Genomic DNA, 16,729 nt, shown 5'->3' on the forward strand with positions numbered 1-16,729 from the left:
TAGCAAAAATCAACAACATCTTTGTGATGTGTGTAAGACGCCTAATTCAGTTCTCCCATTTTCTTTCTGAGAGTGATCGACTTATAGTTAATAAATTTATTCAGAGAAATGCGAATTTTGGAAAAATACCCATTTCTCTGAATTAAGCGCATTTTTGAAAAATGCGCTTGATGATAGGGATATTATTTGTCTTAACGATAGGGACATTATTGTCTAAAATGCGCTTGTAACAATAGGGATATTATTTAATTTACAAAAAATCCTTTTATATAAATGATATGCGATTGATGGTGTATTATTTACTAAGAGCTGTAACGTCAACTATAGGGGAAGTGGGGGCATAACAGCCCCCGTAACGTTTAGATTAATGGAGTATGAAAATAAAAACGGCATGCGTTTTCTTAACAGTGTATTTCGATAAACACATCATTAAGCTTTAAATTGCTGCAATTAAGAAAAAATAAAACGGTTTTTGAAAATGTTATAAAACAAAAATTAGACTTAGTGAAAAAAACGGTTGTGCCCCTATAGTGAGGCACAACCGCACCCTAATATATATATATATATATATATATATATATATATATATATATATATATATATATATATATATATATATATATATATATATATATATAATACTATATATGTATATATATATACAAAATGTATATATATATACATATATATATATATATATATATATATATATATATATATATAATATAATATAATATAATATAATATAATATAATATAATATAATATAATATAATATAATATAATATAATATAATATAATATAATATAATATAATATAATATAATATACAGGTGTATATATTTAAATTAGGAAATGGATAATTATATACCTACAATATATGATAATCACCAGATATACATAAATATCATATTTATGTATATCTGGTGATTAATATATATTGTGTAATGTAATATATGTTATTATATATTGCTAAGAGTATAAATCGATATCTTGTTATATTTAATATAAAAAGATATCGATTTATACTCTTAGCTTTAAATTTTAATCAAAAACTCATTTATAAAAATTAAATAAAATAATACGAATTCTTATTTCCGACATTTCAAAACAATACGTTTTTACATGAAACATTCAAGTGTGACGATTGTGATTATTGTCATTCATAATTATCTAACGATGACAAATATCAAAAGTATGCAGTTGTGCCTCCTGTGCGTCTATGCAGTTCTGTCCCTGAGGACAGTTTTTAGAAAGAATACAGTTTCATAGGTTGCTCATTAAGTTACGCCGATGTCAAATACTGTTTTTACTTGATGAAATAATGCTGATAACAAATATGTTTAACACTAAAATCAAATATTGCTTAATCCTCAAAAAAAAGGTCTGGAAAAATATGATGTAAATATAATACTTTTATCAAAATAGACATTATTATGTACAACTTTCCAGAAACGCAACAGGCTTTCTTTTTGACATAATCGAAATGAAGTAAACTGATTTACCGACGCATGGTATGCTTTTTGCCATATTAGGTAACATTTTTCAAAGGGAAATATTGAAAAACGGTTATGCCTCCATATGCGGTTTTGCCCCCACTTCCCCTAAATAATTACTTTGGGGAAACTTGCTATGATTACATTAGCATTATGCAAATAATAATTTTAGTTTCTTCGTGCGAATGAGAGAAAAAGACAACTATTTTTTTTTGTTTTCTGTTTTTATTTTACTCATAACATTTTTTTTCATGACATTTTTTTTTCCAAAACGGAAAATATAACTTTGAAATGTTGGAAATCAATCGACTAACATTTCATCAAATGGCTCATAATTCATTCGTGATTTTTCCAAAATAAAATCAACTCCCGACGGAATTTTTGTACAGCTGAAACTTCCTTTTAACCTCGTTACTTAAAATATTTTTTTAAAGGTTTTTAATGCTGCGTGTTTTTTAATTTTAATTAGAAAAGTAAGAAAAAATTAACGAATTCAAAGTTTTGAAAGAACAAGACAAACTGTTTTGCAACGCCGGAAATTCGTTATTAAAGTTTTGATTACCATCAGGTAAAAAAGGAGTCTCTAAAATGCAACCCAATACATCAAGGAATGTAGGACAATGAGGAAGTACTTCTGAGAGTTCCGCTATTACTCGTATTTTTAAACCGAACACAACTTTATTCTTTTATTGGGAAAAAAATGTTAAAAACTGGAGAAAATTTTCCTCCACAACATAAAATGTGGAATGAATCTTATGAAGCAATTAGAGGAGCTCTCGCTTACTTGTTTTTTCATATGCAGATAGCCTTTGAAAAAAATTGCCTTCCGTATTATTTCATAAACAAAATCAATGTTATTGAGACCATATAAGTAGAAGTGAAAGAAAAGGTTATTGCGACAATTTAGTTGATTCTAAGCAACATTGATTCCCACAGGAAATGCAATACAATAATTCTTCAATAAGGAGCTATGAGTTCAACAAACAAAACGTAACCTTAACTTTCTTCAATAACTTTTTCTTCCGATAATACAGGGCATCTGAATTCAATAACCATTTTCCAGAGCTGTTAAATGAAATAGCAATATTGGTCAAAGATCCATTGAATGCTCCTGTGAAATGCATTCCAGATGAAAAAGATGCTGCTCAGACATAGTTAATGCAGCTGCAAGAAGATACATCTGCAAGACTGATGTTCGAAAAGGAGAACTTAGTTGCATTCTGGTCAAAAGTTGGTGCCAGTTACCCAATGTTCTCTGAAATGGTAATGCCAATGCTATTGCCATTTGCATCAACTTACAGGTGTGAATGTGGATTTTCCACAATTTTTATGTTAAAGATAAAAACAAAGAAGTGTATTGAACATTGTATAGCAGCTCAGTATCTAGGCTAGCACTATCAAAAACAAAACCAAAAATCGAAAAACTGTGTGTAAAAAAGCAACAACAACCATTGCACTAACAAAATGTATAAATAAAATAAATTACTTTCTTTTTAAATTGAAAATCAGTACTTCTAATGTTTTTTTGGGAAAATGTATTCAACATTTCCTTGGGGGTTACTGTTTTCTGTTAAATCTCAAAGGGGGTGCTAGACTAAAAAAGGTTGAGAACCCGTGCTATAATATTAAATTAGCATCAAATTAATTTCTCAATAACGAAACTGAAGATGGTGAATTCTTATCGCTCGCTGAGGTCTATACGAGCTTAATTAAAGTGTCAACCTGAGCAACAAATACAAAATTATCAATGATATAAAACGAAAGTTAATAACATTTGCAGGAACATCTGATTGCCTGATTTTTAAGTAAACCATTTAAACTTTCAAGATGTAAAGTTTTTTTAGGATTAAGAACATATGGTTTAAAAGATGCAATTTTACGAAAGTTAGCTGATGATTATTCAGGTATGAATTGCTTAGAAGAGAAAAAACTTCAAAATGATAGCTTTTATTTGTAGTAGGACTTAGATATTAAACTCTTTGATAATGTATATAATACCTATAACTGGTCTCTTTTTTGTTTCTTTTCCTTTATTTTACAATTTAAAAAAAAAGTTTTCCTCGGAAAAATTTGCTTTTAAGTTATCTTTAACTTTTATAACTGAGCACATAACATATTCACTGTAGGAGATATTTTGCAACCCAGTTTTAGTTACAACGCATCAATTCAATTAGCTGTGTCTACTCCATTGTCCTATAAGCAAAGACAGCGAGCTGGGGCATATTTCCGATTTGATCACAAAATATTCGGAGTCATAGCTGACAATAATTTTCCCATCAAGACATTACAGAATCATTAAGTTATGGACAAAAAGGTACAAAAAAATTTTAACTATGTACCAGAAGGCGTTGAAGGAAGATCTTTTTGGCATTTTTACCAACCCAACGTTTATATGGATACAAAAACAGCACCATGGCCTAGAATAAACAAAAACATCATATGAAACAAAAAAAAATTAAATGTTTCAATATACTTAAAAGTTGAATTCAGTCTACTTTTTTATCTTTATTCTTTAATTTTTATTTTGTATTCCAAATTATTTTTGAAGCTATTAAATGAGAAATAAGGGATCCAGTTTGTGTCGTAAATTCGAATGGATAGTTAAACACAATTTGCTAAGGCTTCATAATGATTTGAATTTCTAGAAAGGAAGTTTTTCTTACCTCTTGTGGTGATATTTTCGCCACAAATATAACAGAAAAAGTCTACCTCGTTTTTACTTTTTTCTTGATGTCGATTTAAGACCTGCTACCACTCTTCATAGTTTTTTACACTTTATAAGTAATTTTAAATTTTAAATATTTATCAGCCTTAAGAGATAGGGGAGCACAGGCGAGCAATCGTTATTTTTTTTTGAGTCCGATATCCGATAGTCCGATAGTTTGAGTTCCTAATCCGATATCGATAGTCAGATAGCTTTCCTGATTTGCCGATCTGATTATCGATATTCCGATAGTCCGATAGCTAAAAAAATGTTAATGCTTTTTTTGATTTTTTTTACCCACTTTGAAAAAAATATTCGTGTTGCAAAGTTTTTCAAAATTGAATGAATGGCTTTAGATTTACGATTGCACTATCGACATACAAAGTTTAATAAATGCAGTGCAAGAAACACCAGGCATAAGTTAAATAAATTATTTCACATAAAAAATACAAAAGCTATGATATCAATTGTCAATTTACTGTATTGAATCAGACATTTTGAGGCCAAAAAGAATCAGTACAATGCAATTATAATGAATCTTTTTGGCCTCAAAATGTGTGATCCCCTACTAAAGAGCCTCTCCACGGCCGCAGAAGAGGGAAAAGGGGTATTAAATTTTATAAACATGTCCAACCAGACACTTCTGTGGAGCTGCGGAAATTGGTTAAATAAGACTTGGGTTCTGCTATTGCCCCTGACCGTGCTCTATCCATCAAAGGTTTTATCCGTGTTTCTTCCAAGCGGACCTGAGTGGCCACCATATCGCCATTCCTCATATAGTTGAAGGGGTCATCTTCAGCATGTCCTTCAAAAGCTTGATAGTGGGCAGGAAAATTCACATGTAGGCCTTTTTCTCAGACTGTAGACTGTCAAGACATTCGGCAACTGGGATCATAATCTTGAAGTACTGAGCCAGCAGAGGCTTGTCAGTCTCATGGAAGGGCGAAAGGTTTTGCTTGCGCATAATGATGTTCAGCTTCTCTTTCTGATCTGGATCCTCTAGCACCTGAAGAAGCACAGGAGTCATAGTATGAGTCGGGTCACACCTGGAGTCGGAAGTTTCCTGCCAATGAGCTCCTTGATCTGGTTTGCCGCTACTGTCCGACAATTCCATACTCCCTGTACCTGCAAGCAGTCTTCGTGAACGGAGCCTTCGCACCAAAGTTCCGACCTGGCACCTTAAAATATTTAAACATATTTAACAATATCTTTATAATAAGTTTAAACTATGAAGCATTACTAGCTATAGCTAATTAAAATGTAAGGATTTAAATACTAAATGCTGGGGCCTGTTAATTGTTTGGTAGGTATGTAGGTACAAAGACAGCATAATTACCAGGGGTGTAACTAGGTTTTTTTCTATTGGATGGGGTGTAACTTTTTTTTTCCTAATCTACATTAGCCTAGTCTTGCCTAACCTATCCTAAATATGATTCGCTTAGGCTAATCTATCCTACCTTAGCTTAGCCAAACCTAATTCCGTTCGGAAAAACATTAGTTCAGTTCGAAAACACTGCTAAAACTAATGAGTAGAAAGTCAACTTGCTAACATCTACTGTCACCATTAAGTTGACTGTGTGGGTACCACAGCGGCAGTGAGTAGGCAGCTCAAGGCAGGTCTTCTCATCTACCATGTGCTACAAGGCATTCTTCACCTCGATGGGCTCGACAACTCTCTCGTCTTCCTCATTGTCAGTTTTAGGATCAGAATCCTAGAAATATTATGATATAAAAAATTAATTTAGTACAGGTTAGGTACCTCGGGAATAAAAAATAAATTTTACTATTTAAAGTTTAACAAAATAAAAAGAAATATAAAAATCATGTTCAGATAAATTTATTATCTACTAATAAAAAAAATCCTTTTCATGTAACTTTAAACATATTCTCTAACTTTAAGTAAAATGGTTTACTAACTACTTATATTTTTCTTATTAAGCTATCATTTTATATTAAACAAGAAGACAGATAAAACAGTTAAGATTAACCTACCAACCTACCTGCTCATCCTCCAAAGCACCAGAAAGCTTGATCTTGAAGGCAGCAACGTAGTTCGCACCATTGTCCGTTGTTATGCTAACGGTCTTGCTTTAGAGGGTAAACTCATTGAGCAGATTCATCATAGCCTTGGCTAGATAATCACCTGTCTGCTGGACAAGAATCTCCTTTATGTCCGGGACAGCTTTTTCTCTCTTGAGGGTTTTTCAATCACACTAGTGGACAGTCATGTCAAGAAAGCTTCTGTTGTGTGCGGACCAGCTGTCTGAAGTAATGGCCTCATGGTTAACTTTCTCTAAGCTGCAAGTGAGGGTAGCTTTGGCCTCGTCTCCCAGCTGGGCAATGTCCATGAACAGCTTCCTACTGGAAGGAACCTTGAAATTTGGATTCAAGAATTTCTCGAAGTCCCTCATGGTAGGAGAGTCTCTAACATAAGCTGGCACAATGTCTTTGATGATGAAGGTATAGTATAGCCTAAAGGCCTTTTTCTGGTCGAACTTTTCTCTTAAGACAGACTCAATGCTGCTCTGTCTTTTGAAGAGAAAAATATCTGATTGTGTCACTGCAAAAAAAGGAAAAAATGTACAATAAAGGTCAAATTCAGTTCTTTTTTTAAAAAAACTTACGTTTTACTACTTTGATATAGATAAGGAAGGATAAAGAATTCAAAAGCTTATGGATCTGGATAAAAAATACTGCAGGAGACAAAGTTTTTAGGAATCCATGCAGATTCAGAAAAAAAACACTAACTGACTAAATAATTAAATTATAATCAGAGGATCCAAAATCGAGAAAAACCGGAGTCGAGAAAAATCGAGAAAAAACTCCGTCGGAGTCGAGAAAAAATCGGAGCTTCGATAAAACTTTGTTATAAATCAAAAAAATAAACTATCTAGTTGATAATTAAACATTGTTCTTATATTTAATTTTTTTATTTTTACATATTTCGATTTATAATTTATAATAAATTATATTTTTATATTCCTTAGTACTTAAATATTTTTCTTATCGCAATCTTTTAACGAACAAGTTTTATCTAATAGATGGCTTTCTAACCAGCATCGGTTAGGATGCCCTTCCGCGGTGCTCTGTAATAAAGATTTCTTGGGGTACCTATAGTAAAAACTAAAAAAAGAATATTAAAAAAGTATTTATTCTGAAGATCTTTTAAAATAATATTTTAAAAAGATGAAAACATTTAACATTTCATCAGAAAGTGAACTACGAAACTTTGTGACAAATCTGGAAGACGAGGAGAAAACTCTTTCTGCTTCCGAGGAAGTTGCTTGAATTCTGCGGATGGCTAGTTCAAATTTCAAAACTGCTTCTGATTTCACACCAGTTACTTCGTATTCTTTTAACTGATCGGTGAAGGTCTTGACTTTTTTTGTAAAGATAAACTACTAAATAGTTAAAATACATTAACTAATATCACACACACATCATATTTTAAAAGTTACTGTTTACAATATCTTTGCTTAAAAATTAAAAAATTCTTACTTTTTGACAAAAAAAGATATTTTATTATGCATTACATTTTATTATACCGCAACTGATTTTTGTGGATTTAAAAACTTCTATTGTTAAAAAGATACTATTATAATCAAAAGAGTTTCTGAAATAGTACAATGGAAAAGTACGAGTATGTTCTATTATATGGTTTGGAATAGAATAAGCTTTTTTTTTTGAGGTTTTTTCCACCACCACCACCTGTCCCACTGTGCATTACTAATTGCTTTGCGATGTAAATTTGTGTTGATATTGAACAAAGAGAACCCTTACATTTTGAAAACAACATGAACTTTTGTAAAAGCAGCGTAGAAATAAAATAAGAATTAAATTATTTTACGAGTAAAAATTAATATTTTCTAAAAACCTCGTCGAAGTTCCGTCGAGGTTTCTCGATTTCTCTCGAACTCCGAAACTCCGAAAAACCGAGAAAAATCCGACGAAACGGAGTTCCGAATGGATCCATTGATTATAATTACCTTGTTCCAGATGATTGTCTGCCACGCTTAGAGCCAGCACTTATAGCAGTAATGAAATCAGGAGCCCCCAGTGGTGATGGACTTTGTAGTAGGCCTTGAGGTTGCTGAATGAGGTCGCAGAGTACTTGATCTTCTTGCCACAAACCTTGGTGCCTAACTTTCCTAAGCACCTCAAAGCCATTTTTTTTGGGTTAGGGCGAAGTAAGATCTGATATACTCACCGATTCGCTATGGTGACATGGTAGACAAGCTGACTATGTTGCCTTGGTAAGTTGGTTGTCTTTCTGGGTGGAAGTTTGTGGCTTTACAGTGTTATCATAGGAAAATTGGCCATCTTCCTGGCTGGAGGTATCTAGCATTATCATCTCCTCTTTATCACTCTTCTGGCTCAATTTACTAATAGGCCGGCTTGACATATTACTGTGGCGCATAGTACTAAATAGCCAACTTTACTTAAATGTCAATTATTTGTCCAATTCAATTTAATATGATATCTAACAATAACTATTAACAGAAGCTTAAAATTAATAAAATGATAATATTAATTAAATAACATATAACTTATAACAAATAAATTAAATAACATATAGTGGCTCATAGCACTAGGCAGCCGATTTGACATAAATGTCAAATACTTGTTCAATTCAGTTTGCTATGGTATCTAACTGTAACTATTTACAGAAATTTAAACTAATAAAATGATAACGTTTTTTTAATGAATTAAACATTTCAATATCAACTTTTCTCTCTTCAAATAATTAGAATATTAAATAGATTATTTAAAAAATTTTACAATTACAGAAACAGACAACAGTTATTTCAATTACATTTACTGATTTACAGAATACTAGTATACATCTGTAGCTTTCTCGCAGCAAACACAACGTTGCAATTCTACAATGGCTTCTTTTCTCTCCCCTACATAATTTTCTAGAACTTATACTTCTTAAAATCCATAAAAAAAAACCCTCAAATAACCGTAAAATAGAAAAGTTCCTTGTTAAAAGCCATTTTCACAAGGAAACTATGCAACGTCAATTCTTTTCACCACTTTATATGATTGCTTCCGCGCAATTCAATTACAGCAGTTCAATTAAAATCTCGCTATAATATTAGCACAGACACAGGCTGATATTATGTCCCGTTTTTGCCAGGAGATCTCCATTTTTTGTATTTATTGATTGTCATTTTTTTTCGTAAATAATCTAGGTTTTTCCCATTTATAATAAAAGTATAAAACCCATCAATGATTATTTTTCAATTGATTAATGATTTATTAACACTTACATAATATGTACATAATATATATATATATATATATATATATATATATATATATATATATATATATATATATATATATATATATATATATATATATATATATATTATATATACCGTACAATTAATTAATGATTTATTAACACTTACATATATATTACCGTACAATGTCTCTCATTCAAAAAGTTCAAATTATAGAGATTTTTGAATTATAGAAAATTGACTTATTATACGGTGAATTTTGAATTATAGAAAATTGACTTATTATATGCTTATTATACGGTGATATATATATATATATATATATATATATATATATATATATATATATATATATATATATATATATATATATATATATATATATATATATATATATATATATCGAATCTTTTTAATTCGAAAACCTCCATAATTCTATTGTTGCAAAGTAAAAACTGAATAAGGCGCAAATAGAATATGGCATATTGCTGCGAAACAACTACATACACCCAAATATCGTCGTCAAAATGTTTGAATTTGAACTTTTTCAAAAAAAAAAAGTTTATTTCATATATAAATATTTTGAAGACGGAAATACGGAATTCGGACGGTCCGATAGTCGAAGTCAGATATTTAATTTTTTAGTCCAATAGTCCGATATTTTTGCTTAGCCCGATAGTTATCGAAATATCGGATATCTTATATTATCAGTCAGATAGTCCGATTTCTTATGTATGTATTAGTCCGATAGTCCGATACTTTTTTCTTTGTCCGATACAAGCGGAACATCGAAACTTTTTTCGGAATCCCCACCACTGCTGGGGAGTATTTTTTAACCAGAAAATAATTACTTGGAGATTACTTATTACAAGGGAGTTATCAGAGGCTGCTCCATTAGTATTCGGTAATTTGTTATTTGCATATAGTTTCAAATCTACCGAACCCACTTTAAAGTAAACTAAGTTCATAAACTAAATGTAAAGTTTTACTTTTTGTTTTCTCGTGTGAAAAACCAACCCAAATATCGTTGAATAATCACATTTTATATCACATGCTAAATGAGATTAACATTTGAATAGAAATTATTAGGAAAAACTCACATTTTCAGAAAATCGAATGTAAACATGAAACAAATCGAACCCAAACATGAAAAGCTGATACAAATGGTGATTGCAGTAGGTTAGAATTTCTTAAGCATCTTAAAATAAGATTCTTAAGATTGTTTTCAAAAACTTTATTTCATAAAAACTACAAAAAGATGGAAAAACTGATAACATTAAAAGGTAGATTTTTTATTTTTATTTATCTTTGGTAGATATTATTTAGCATCTTCCAGTGAACTCAATTTCTTCGTGTAAAATAGGAAGCGTTCGAGTTTTAATTTAAAAACGCCTTAAACTTTCGTAAGATAAAATTTGAAGGAGAACTAAAATTATTTTTAATCATTTACGGACACATTTTTAATATGTGATACGCGGTTGAGGGTGTATTATTTACCAAGCGCTATAACGTCAACTGTAAATATTAACTTAGGGGAAACTTGCTATGATTGCATTAACATTATTTGAATTAAAAGTTTTAACTTGGAGAAGTAGAAACTACTTTTTAGTTTAGACGACTTTCTTTGGATTTGTAAGGAGTTTTAACTTTTAAAAAGACTCGACTTTTCCCAAATTCCGTTTTTGATTTTTGGAAAAAGTTAAACTTTTTTAAAGTCTTGAACTTCAATTAGTCAGACATTTTTTCAGAACTCAAAATATCATTTTTAAAAAATCTGATCAATATTGAAACTCCGCCTTTTCAAAACAACGGACTTTTTCAAAAGTGAAAGTCGTTTTTTAAAACAAGTCAAGCTTTTTTGAAACTCCGCCTCACTGAAAAGTCTGACTTTTTTAAAAGCTCGAATCTTCATAGCTTCGCTTTTCAAAGCTCTTATTACTTGTTAAAAAAAAAACAAACTTTTAACTGTTATTTGTTGTTAGCCGCTAATTTGTTACCTAAAAAAAAAAAAAAAAAAAAGATATAAAACGTCGACGTCTTGTTTTTCGATTTTCAACGAATACCAGCGAGTGATAACAAACTTCCATACTAGTCTTTCAAAGTAAATCGAGTTTTCTGAAGTTTATCAAAATAGGACTCTTTATGCGTTTAAAACAGCAAAGCATAAGATGAGACGTGTGTTATGCGTTTAAAACAGAAAAGCATATGATGAGACGTGTTATGCGTTTAAAACAGCAAAGCATATGATGAGACAAGTTTATTTTCATTGTCTATGAATTTGTTATTTAGAACTTACAAAAGTAAATTTAAGTTTTTTTTTTATCGAATATCAATTCTGCGCTAAAGTCTTGAAAAGTTGAAACAAAAAAACATAAGGTTTGCAATGTATCGCAATTTTTTTTTCTTTCTAAAATTTGATATTGCTTCGTTGTATGTCTAAATACACTCAAAAATCCAAAATTTTTCTAAAAATGTAATTTTTTTTGTGACGATGCTACAAGTCAAGCTTTTTCAAAAAACTTTTAAAAAAGAAAGCTTAGACAATGCTAAACATTTTTGCTAAACAAATTGACTTTTAAAAAGTCAAAATTATAAAAAAAGTTTGTCTTTTTCCGAAATTCAAAGCCGAAATTCGATAAAAGTTGAACTTTTTCAAAGACGAAACTTTTAAAAAAATAAATACGTTTTGAAGCTTTTCCAACTCTCGTTTAGTTTGCTCGTGCAAATGAAAGAAAAGCACAACTCTTTTTCTTGGCTTTTATTTTCATTTTATTCATACCATTTTTTTCTCCCGACATTCCGAAGCGGAAAACATGACTGGTGTAAAATATCTAAAATTGATTTTGAACAATTAACATTTAGCCAATGGGCTCATAACTTATCCGTGATTTTTCCAAAACTATATCGATTCTCAGTATAAGTTTTTGTGTAAATCGATTTCCAACATAAGTTTTTTGTGCAACTCAATTACCAACATAAGTTTTTGTGCAACTAGAGCTGCCTTTAATAATCATATTTAATTTTTTTAATTTAAAATAATTTTTAATTTAATTAATTTAAAAGCCTTTAAATTGTTACTTTTAATTTTTTTTGAGCTTTTCAAAGCTCTTTTTAAGGTTTTTAAATTTTTTTAATTATAGATTCCACTAAAGAAAAAGTTAATAACTTCCAAAACTTAAAAGAACTTGACACGTTGTTTTGCAACAACGGAAATTCGTTACTAAAGGCGTTATTATCAACAGGAAAAACAGGTATCTCTCAAAAACAACGAAATACATCAGAGAAAATATGGTTAGGAGGAAGTTCTTCTGAGGGTTCCGCTATTGCTCGTATTTTCAAACCGAATAATGAATTTGATGATGGATTAAACAGGGAAGTTGAGTTTGATATAGAATTTATTCTCCTTGAGTTTCCCCCTGAATTCAAACATTATGTCGAAGAAGTCCCTGGCAAAATTGGTTATGTCAATGTTCGTACAGGTGGAGAGTTGTTAATGTTTACGAATAACGTCGGATGGGATGTTTCTGAAGAAGATGTTAAAGAATATCTACCAAAGATAAGTGCGAATGGCTATGTTCATCCAAATAAAATTAAAGAATTTGCACTAGAAAAAACTGAGCTCCAAAATGACCGAAAGCTAGTTGAAATACTTTTTGCAGCAATATATAATGAAAAAATATCTGATATTTCAATTATAAAAACTGAAAAAGTTACTAAAGCGTCAGTTGGTTTTGAATATACCATTCAAATTAAAAACAAAAGCGTGGTTATAATTTCGTATGATTTTGTTACTTTGCTTCGAATTCCTTGGTGGCCTGATGTTGCTTTAGAATGGAAAGAGAGAAAAAGAAACTGGCCCGAAGACCAACGCACCATTGACGATCTCACACAAACATGCTATATCATTGCAAAGCCGTCTGCTACCGAAAAAACTAACAAGGAAACTCTTCAATGGAGGTATTCATTTTCAGATGTTGAACGCAAGCTGTTCTCTATGTATAATCCACAGCAAAAGTTAATTTACTTCATTTTTAAAACGATGTTTTACAAATGGCTGAAACCAATCAGCCCAACCCAACTTTCATCTTTTATTGGAAAAAACATTATGTTAAAAACTGGAGAAGATTTTCCTCCACAACATAAAATGTGGAATGAATCTTATGAAGCAATTAGAGAAGCTCTTGCTTACTTGTTTTTTCAGATGCAGATAGCTTTTGAAAAAAATTGCCTTCCGTATTATTTCATAAACAAAATCAATGTTATTGAGACCGTAGAAGCAGAAGTGATTGAAAAAGTTATAGCGACAATTCAGTTGATTCTAAGCAACATTGAAGAGTTCATACCATCAAATGTAGGTAATGTTATCGTTGTTGCAGAGGATGTGGTGGAGAAAATGAAATCTTGTGAAAAAATTTTATCAAATGTGCAGCAAAAAAACTATTCAGACTTCTTGAATTCAAAGTTTGTTGCATCAAATTTAGATTTTCTTTTTGACGAAGCCATTTTAAATTTGCTTAATGACGCAATTGAAAACGGAAACGTTGAAGAAAGGATTTCCAATGAATTTGCTAGACTTAAATCCACCGTTCATAAAGAAGGATTAAGAATAGAAAGTGTGTCCAAAGAAATAAAACGTTTCACAGATATGTTAACAGTCGTGGCTGCCGGAGCAGTTCCGGTTATCCAAACTGCTATTCATGATGAATCAATTAACGAAGCAACGCGATTTGCAGAAAGGATGGTGAACGAGGTTACAAGAGTTGAACAAAATCTCCGTAGGATTTTTCGATTTTAAATTTTTTACTAGCTGAAATATTTTTTGATTTTAGTTTTTTGGTGAATATTTCAATTGAAGTGAATTAACGAGCATATTATAAATAAAATGAAGAAAAGTTATGGTAGCGATCCTAGTTGTATTACTGCAACGAAAGATTTTTTTTCTAAACTACTTCACTCAGCTAAAATGTATTATATTGTGAATGGTGAACCTGAACGAGGCATCACAGTCTTTAATATAGTCAACAGAAATTGGTAAATTAAATAAGTAAACTGTTCCAAATTTCTTTCGACAGTTTGCTTGAGTAAATCAAATGCTATCGCCGCGTTTTAGTTTCATTTTTTTCGCAGATAATATTCGGCGAGAGCCTCGTCCGCTTCCTAATCAGAATTATCTTCTTCAATTATCAAATGTGGTTTATAAAGTACATCACAAGTACATAGATGGTTTGCATGTGAAAGACAGACTTAAAACTTGGAAGATAGGATTAGTCCGATTGGGACTAGCCTTATCTAAACTTGAACATGGCACTAGCACCATCAGTGCTTATTGCTACAGTGTCATTTTCTGAATCTTGAACGCAAACAACTTTTGACCAAAAAAAACTGAAAGAAATTAATTTACGAAAGAGTTTTTAGTGGGGTTTTTCGCAATAAGTTACCCATCTGACTTAAATACTCCTCTTAGCAGAACACTGTTTGCATAAAGGTTGAAATTTACCCCATCAATTGAAACCAATTCGCTTATAACTTCGCCTAAGGGTTTATAAGGAACCGATATAAAGGCACCAATGCAAGGAACTTTTTGTCTTGATCGGTTTGCTAATAATTTTATAATATTGGATATTGTACTATCTTAAATTCTGCAATCCAAGAAATGTTCTCAGACTTGATTTTCTTTAAAAGTTGTCGGTTGTTTTGATTGTTGGTAATTTTTGTTATTAAATTCACAGTAATTGATTTTGTACACAGATTTTTTTAAGAATATTAAAAAATTGTACACAGCTTATGCTCAATAATAAACTTTCACATGAGTTTGTTGTTCTGAGTCATGGTTTTTAAGTCCTTGAAAGAAAAGTAGGTTCATTTGACATCAAATTCAGTCTATTTCCCACCCGTTCTGAGCAAAAGAAAGCAAGATAAAGGGAGTAATACCTATTGCTAAGGTGTTGCTACGGACTAAGTCTTCATACTGCCAAATAAAAAATCTCAAAAACACTAATTCAGCTTATAAAAACCCTAGAACCTTATGCACCATTTAAAAAAGTTTTAAATGAGGCACCAATTAGCACTAAAAATCAAATTTTGATTTTTGCTACTAAAATCAGCTTTTTTTTTTTCCTGTGGTACCCCTCTTAAGCACTTTTATAGTAAAAAGCTATGCATATTATACAATTATACTACATAAGCAAACGGAAAAACAGGATTAAATAAATAAGCATGGAAAAGTATTAAAAGAAGCAATAACAGAATATATTTATAAATATGAACAACTTTCGTACAACAGAATAATGCCTGACATAAAAGATTATGTTTTGATTACAAAATATGTTCATATTCAAAATATGAACTACTTTGTAATTGAAAAAAACATATTATGCAATCTTAAAGAAATTTTGAAGGATTTAAATTGGAACTATCAATCACAGAAATATTTTTTTTAGACCTTAGCGGGGTATTATTGAAGGACAGTCAGATACCCACAGCGTATGCGTTTGCTCTACAGTGCAAGTGTTTGCCCCGTAGAGTTAGTGTTTGCTTTACAGTATATATGTTTGCTCCAAAGGGTAAGTGTTTGCTCCACAGTGTAAAAACTTATTCATAGATTATAATGAAGAGTGCTCACTTTACATTCATTCCCCATTATAAACTTGTACCATCATTTGATTGGTCACAGTTAAGTATGCACAGACCAAAGTACATGTATGACACAAGCTATTCACATTCTAGCCATCAATACACCTAGATGCTCAGCAAATAGGTAACAGTATAAGGTACACCGGGGCAATTTCACCACAAGGGACGGTTTTACAACTTTTGATATTACAAGAAAAAGAAATCATTTCAGCATATAACAAAACTAAGATAAAGTAATAATTAATACTTTTAAACTATAATCTGAAAACTATTGATTGGTCATAATTGCTGCTTAATTCTATTGGTTGTTAAAACTTTTAAACCTGATTTACTTTTTAAAGTTTTTAATTGAAACTAACGTGTCATTGTTGCTCCAAGTAGCGTTTGTAACTTGACTTTACATGACGTTAATATTTCTTTAGTGAAATTTAAGTATGTTTGAGGATAATTGCTAAAGTTAGTTATCATCATCTCGGTGGAATTCGTGGGAAATATTTTAAAGAAATTTTTGTTCAAGCAGATTATTGTAGGGCGATTTCACCACATAATGACGAAATAGTTGATAAAAGATATTATGTACAATATTTTTGTTTTTAGAATAATTTTTTAAAATCATCGGGATATTGAGAGGGTTTATGAAATGTATGAT

The 16,729-nt window shown here is 30.8% G+C and overlaps 1 protein-coding gene and 1 pseudogene across 1 annotated transcript; one reads left to right on the plus strand and one right to left on the minus strand.

Moving 5' to 3' along the window:
• Positions 1-5,033: 5,033 nt before the first annotated feature.
• Positions 5,034-8,171, minus strand: LOC149886287 (uncharacterized; annotated as a pseudogene).
• Positions 8,172-10,481: 2,310 nt separating this feature from the next.
• Positions 10,482-15,257, plus strand: LOC149886288 (uncharacterized). Its single transcript, XM_090093907.1, has 2 exons — positions 10,482-10,730; positions 12,588-15,257. The coding sequence occupies exons 1-2, from the start codon at positions 10,706-10,708 to the stop codon at positions 14,240-14,242; spliced, it is 1,680 nt and encodes a 559-aa protein (XP_089950033.1). The 5' UTR covers positions 10,482-10,705; the 3' UTR covers positions 14,243-15,257.
• The last annotated feature ends 1,472 nt before the right edge of the window (positions 15,258-16,729 follow it).

Source organism: Hydra viridissima, unplaced genomic scaffold (genome assembly GCF_058129835.1).
Source record: "Hydra viridissima isolate aposymbiotic clone 2 unplaced genomic scaffold, HvirCarnegie_v1 scaffold_7, whole genome shotgun sequence".
Lineage (NCBI taxonomy): Eukaryota > Metazoa > Cnidaria > Hydrozoa > Anthoathecata > Hydridae > Hydra > Hydra viridissima.

Coding starts and splice junctions, on each gene's coding strand:
- LOC149886288 (XM_090093907.1), top strand. CDS start 10,706: ATGGAAAAACTGATAACATTAAAAG. Junction 10,731..12,587: donor AAAACTGATAACATTAAAAG/GTAGATTTTTTA, acceptor TTTTAATTATAG/ATTCCACTAAAGAAAAAGTT.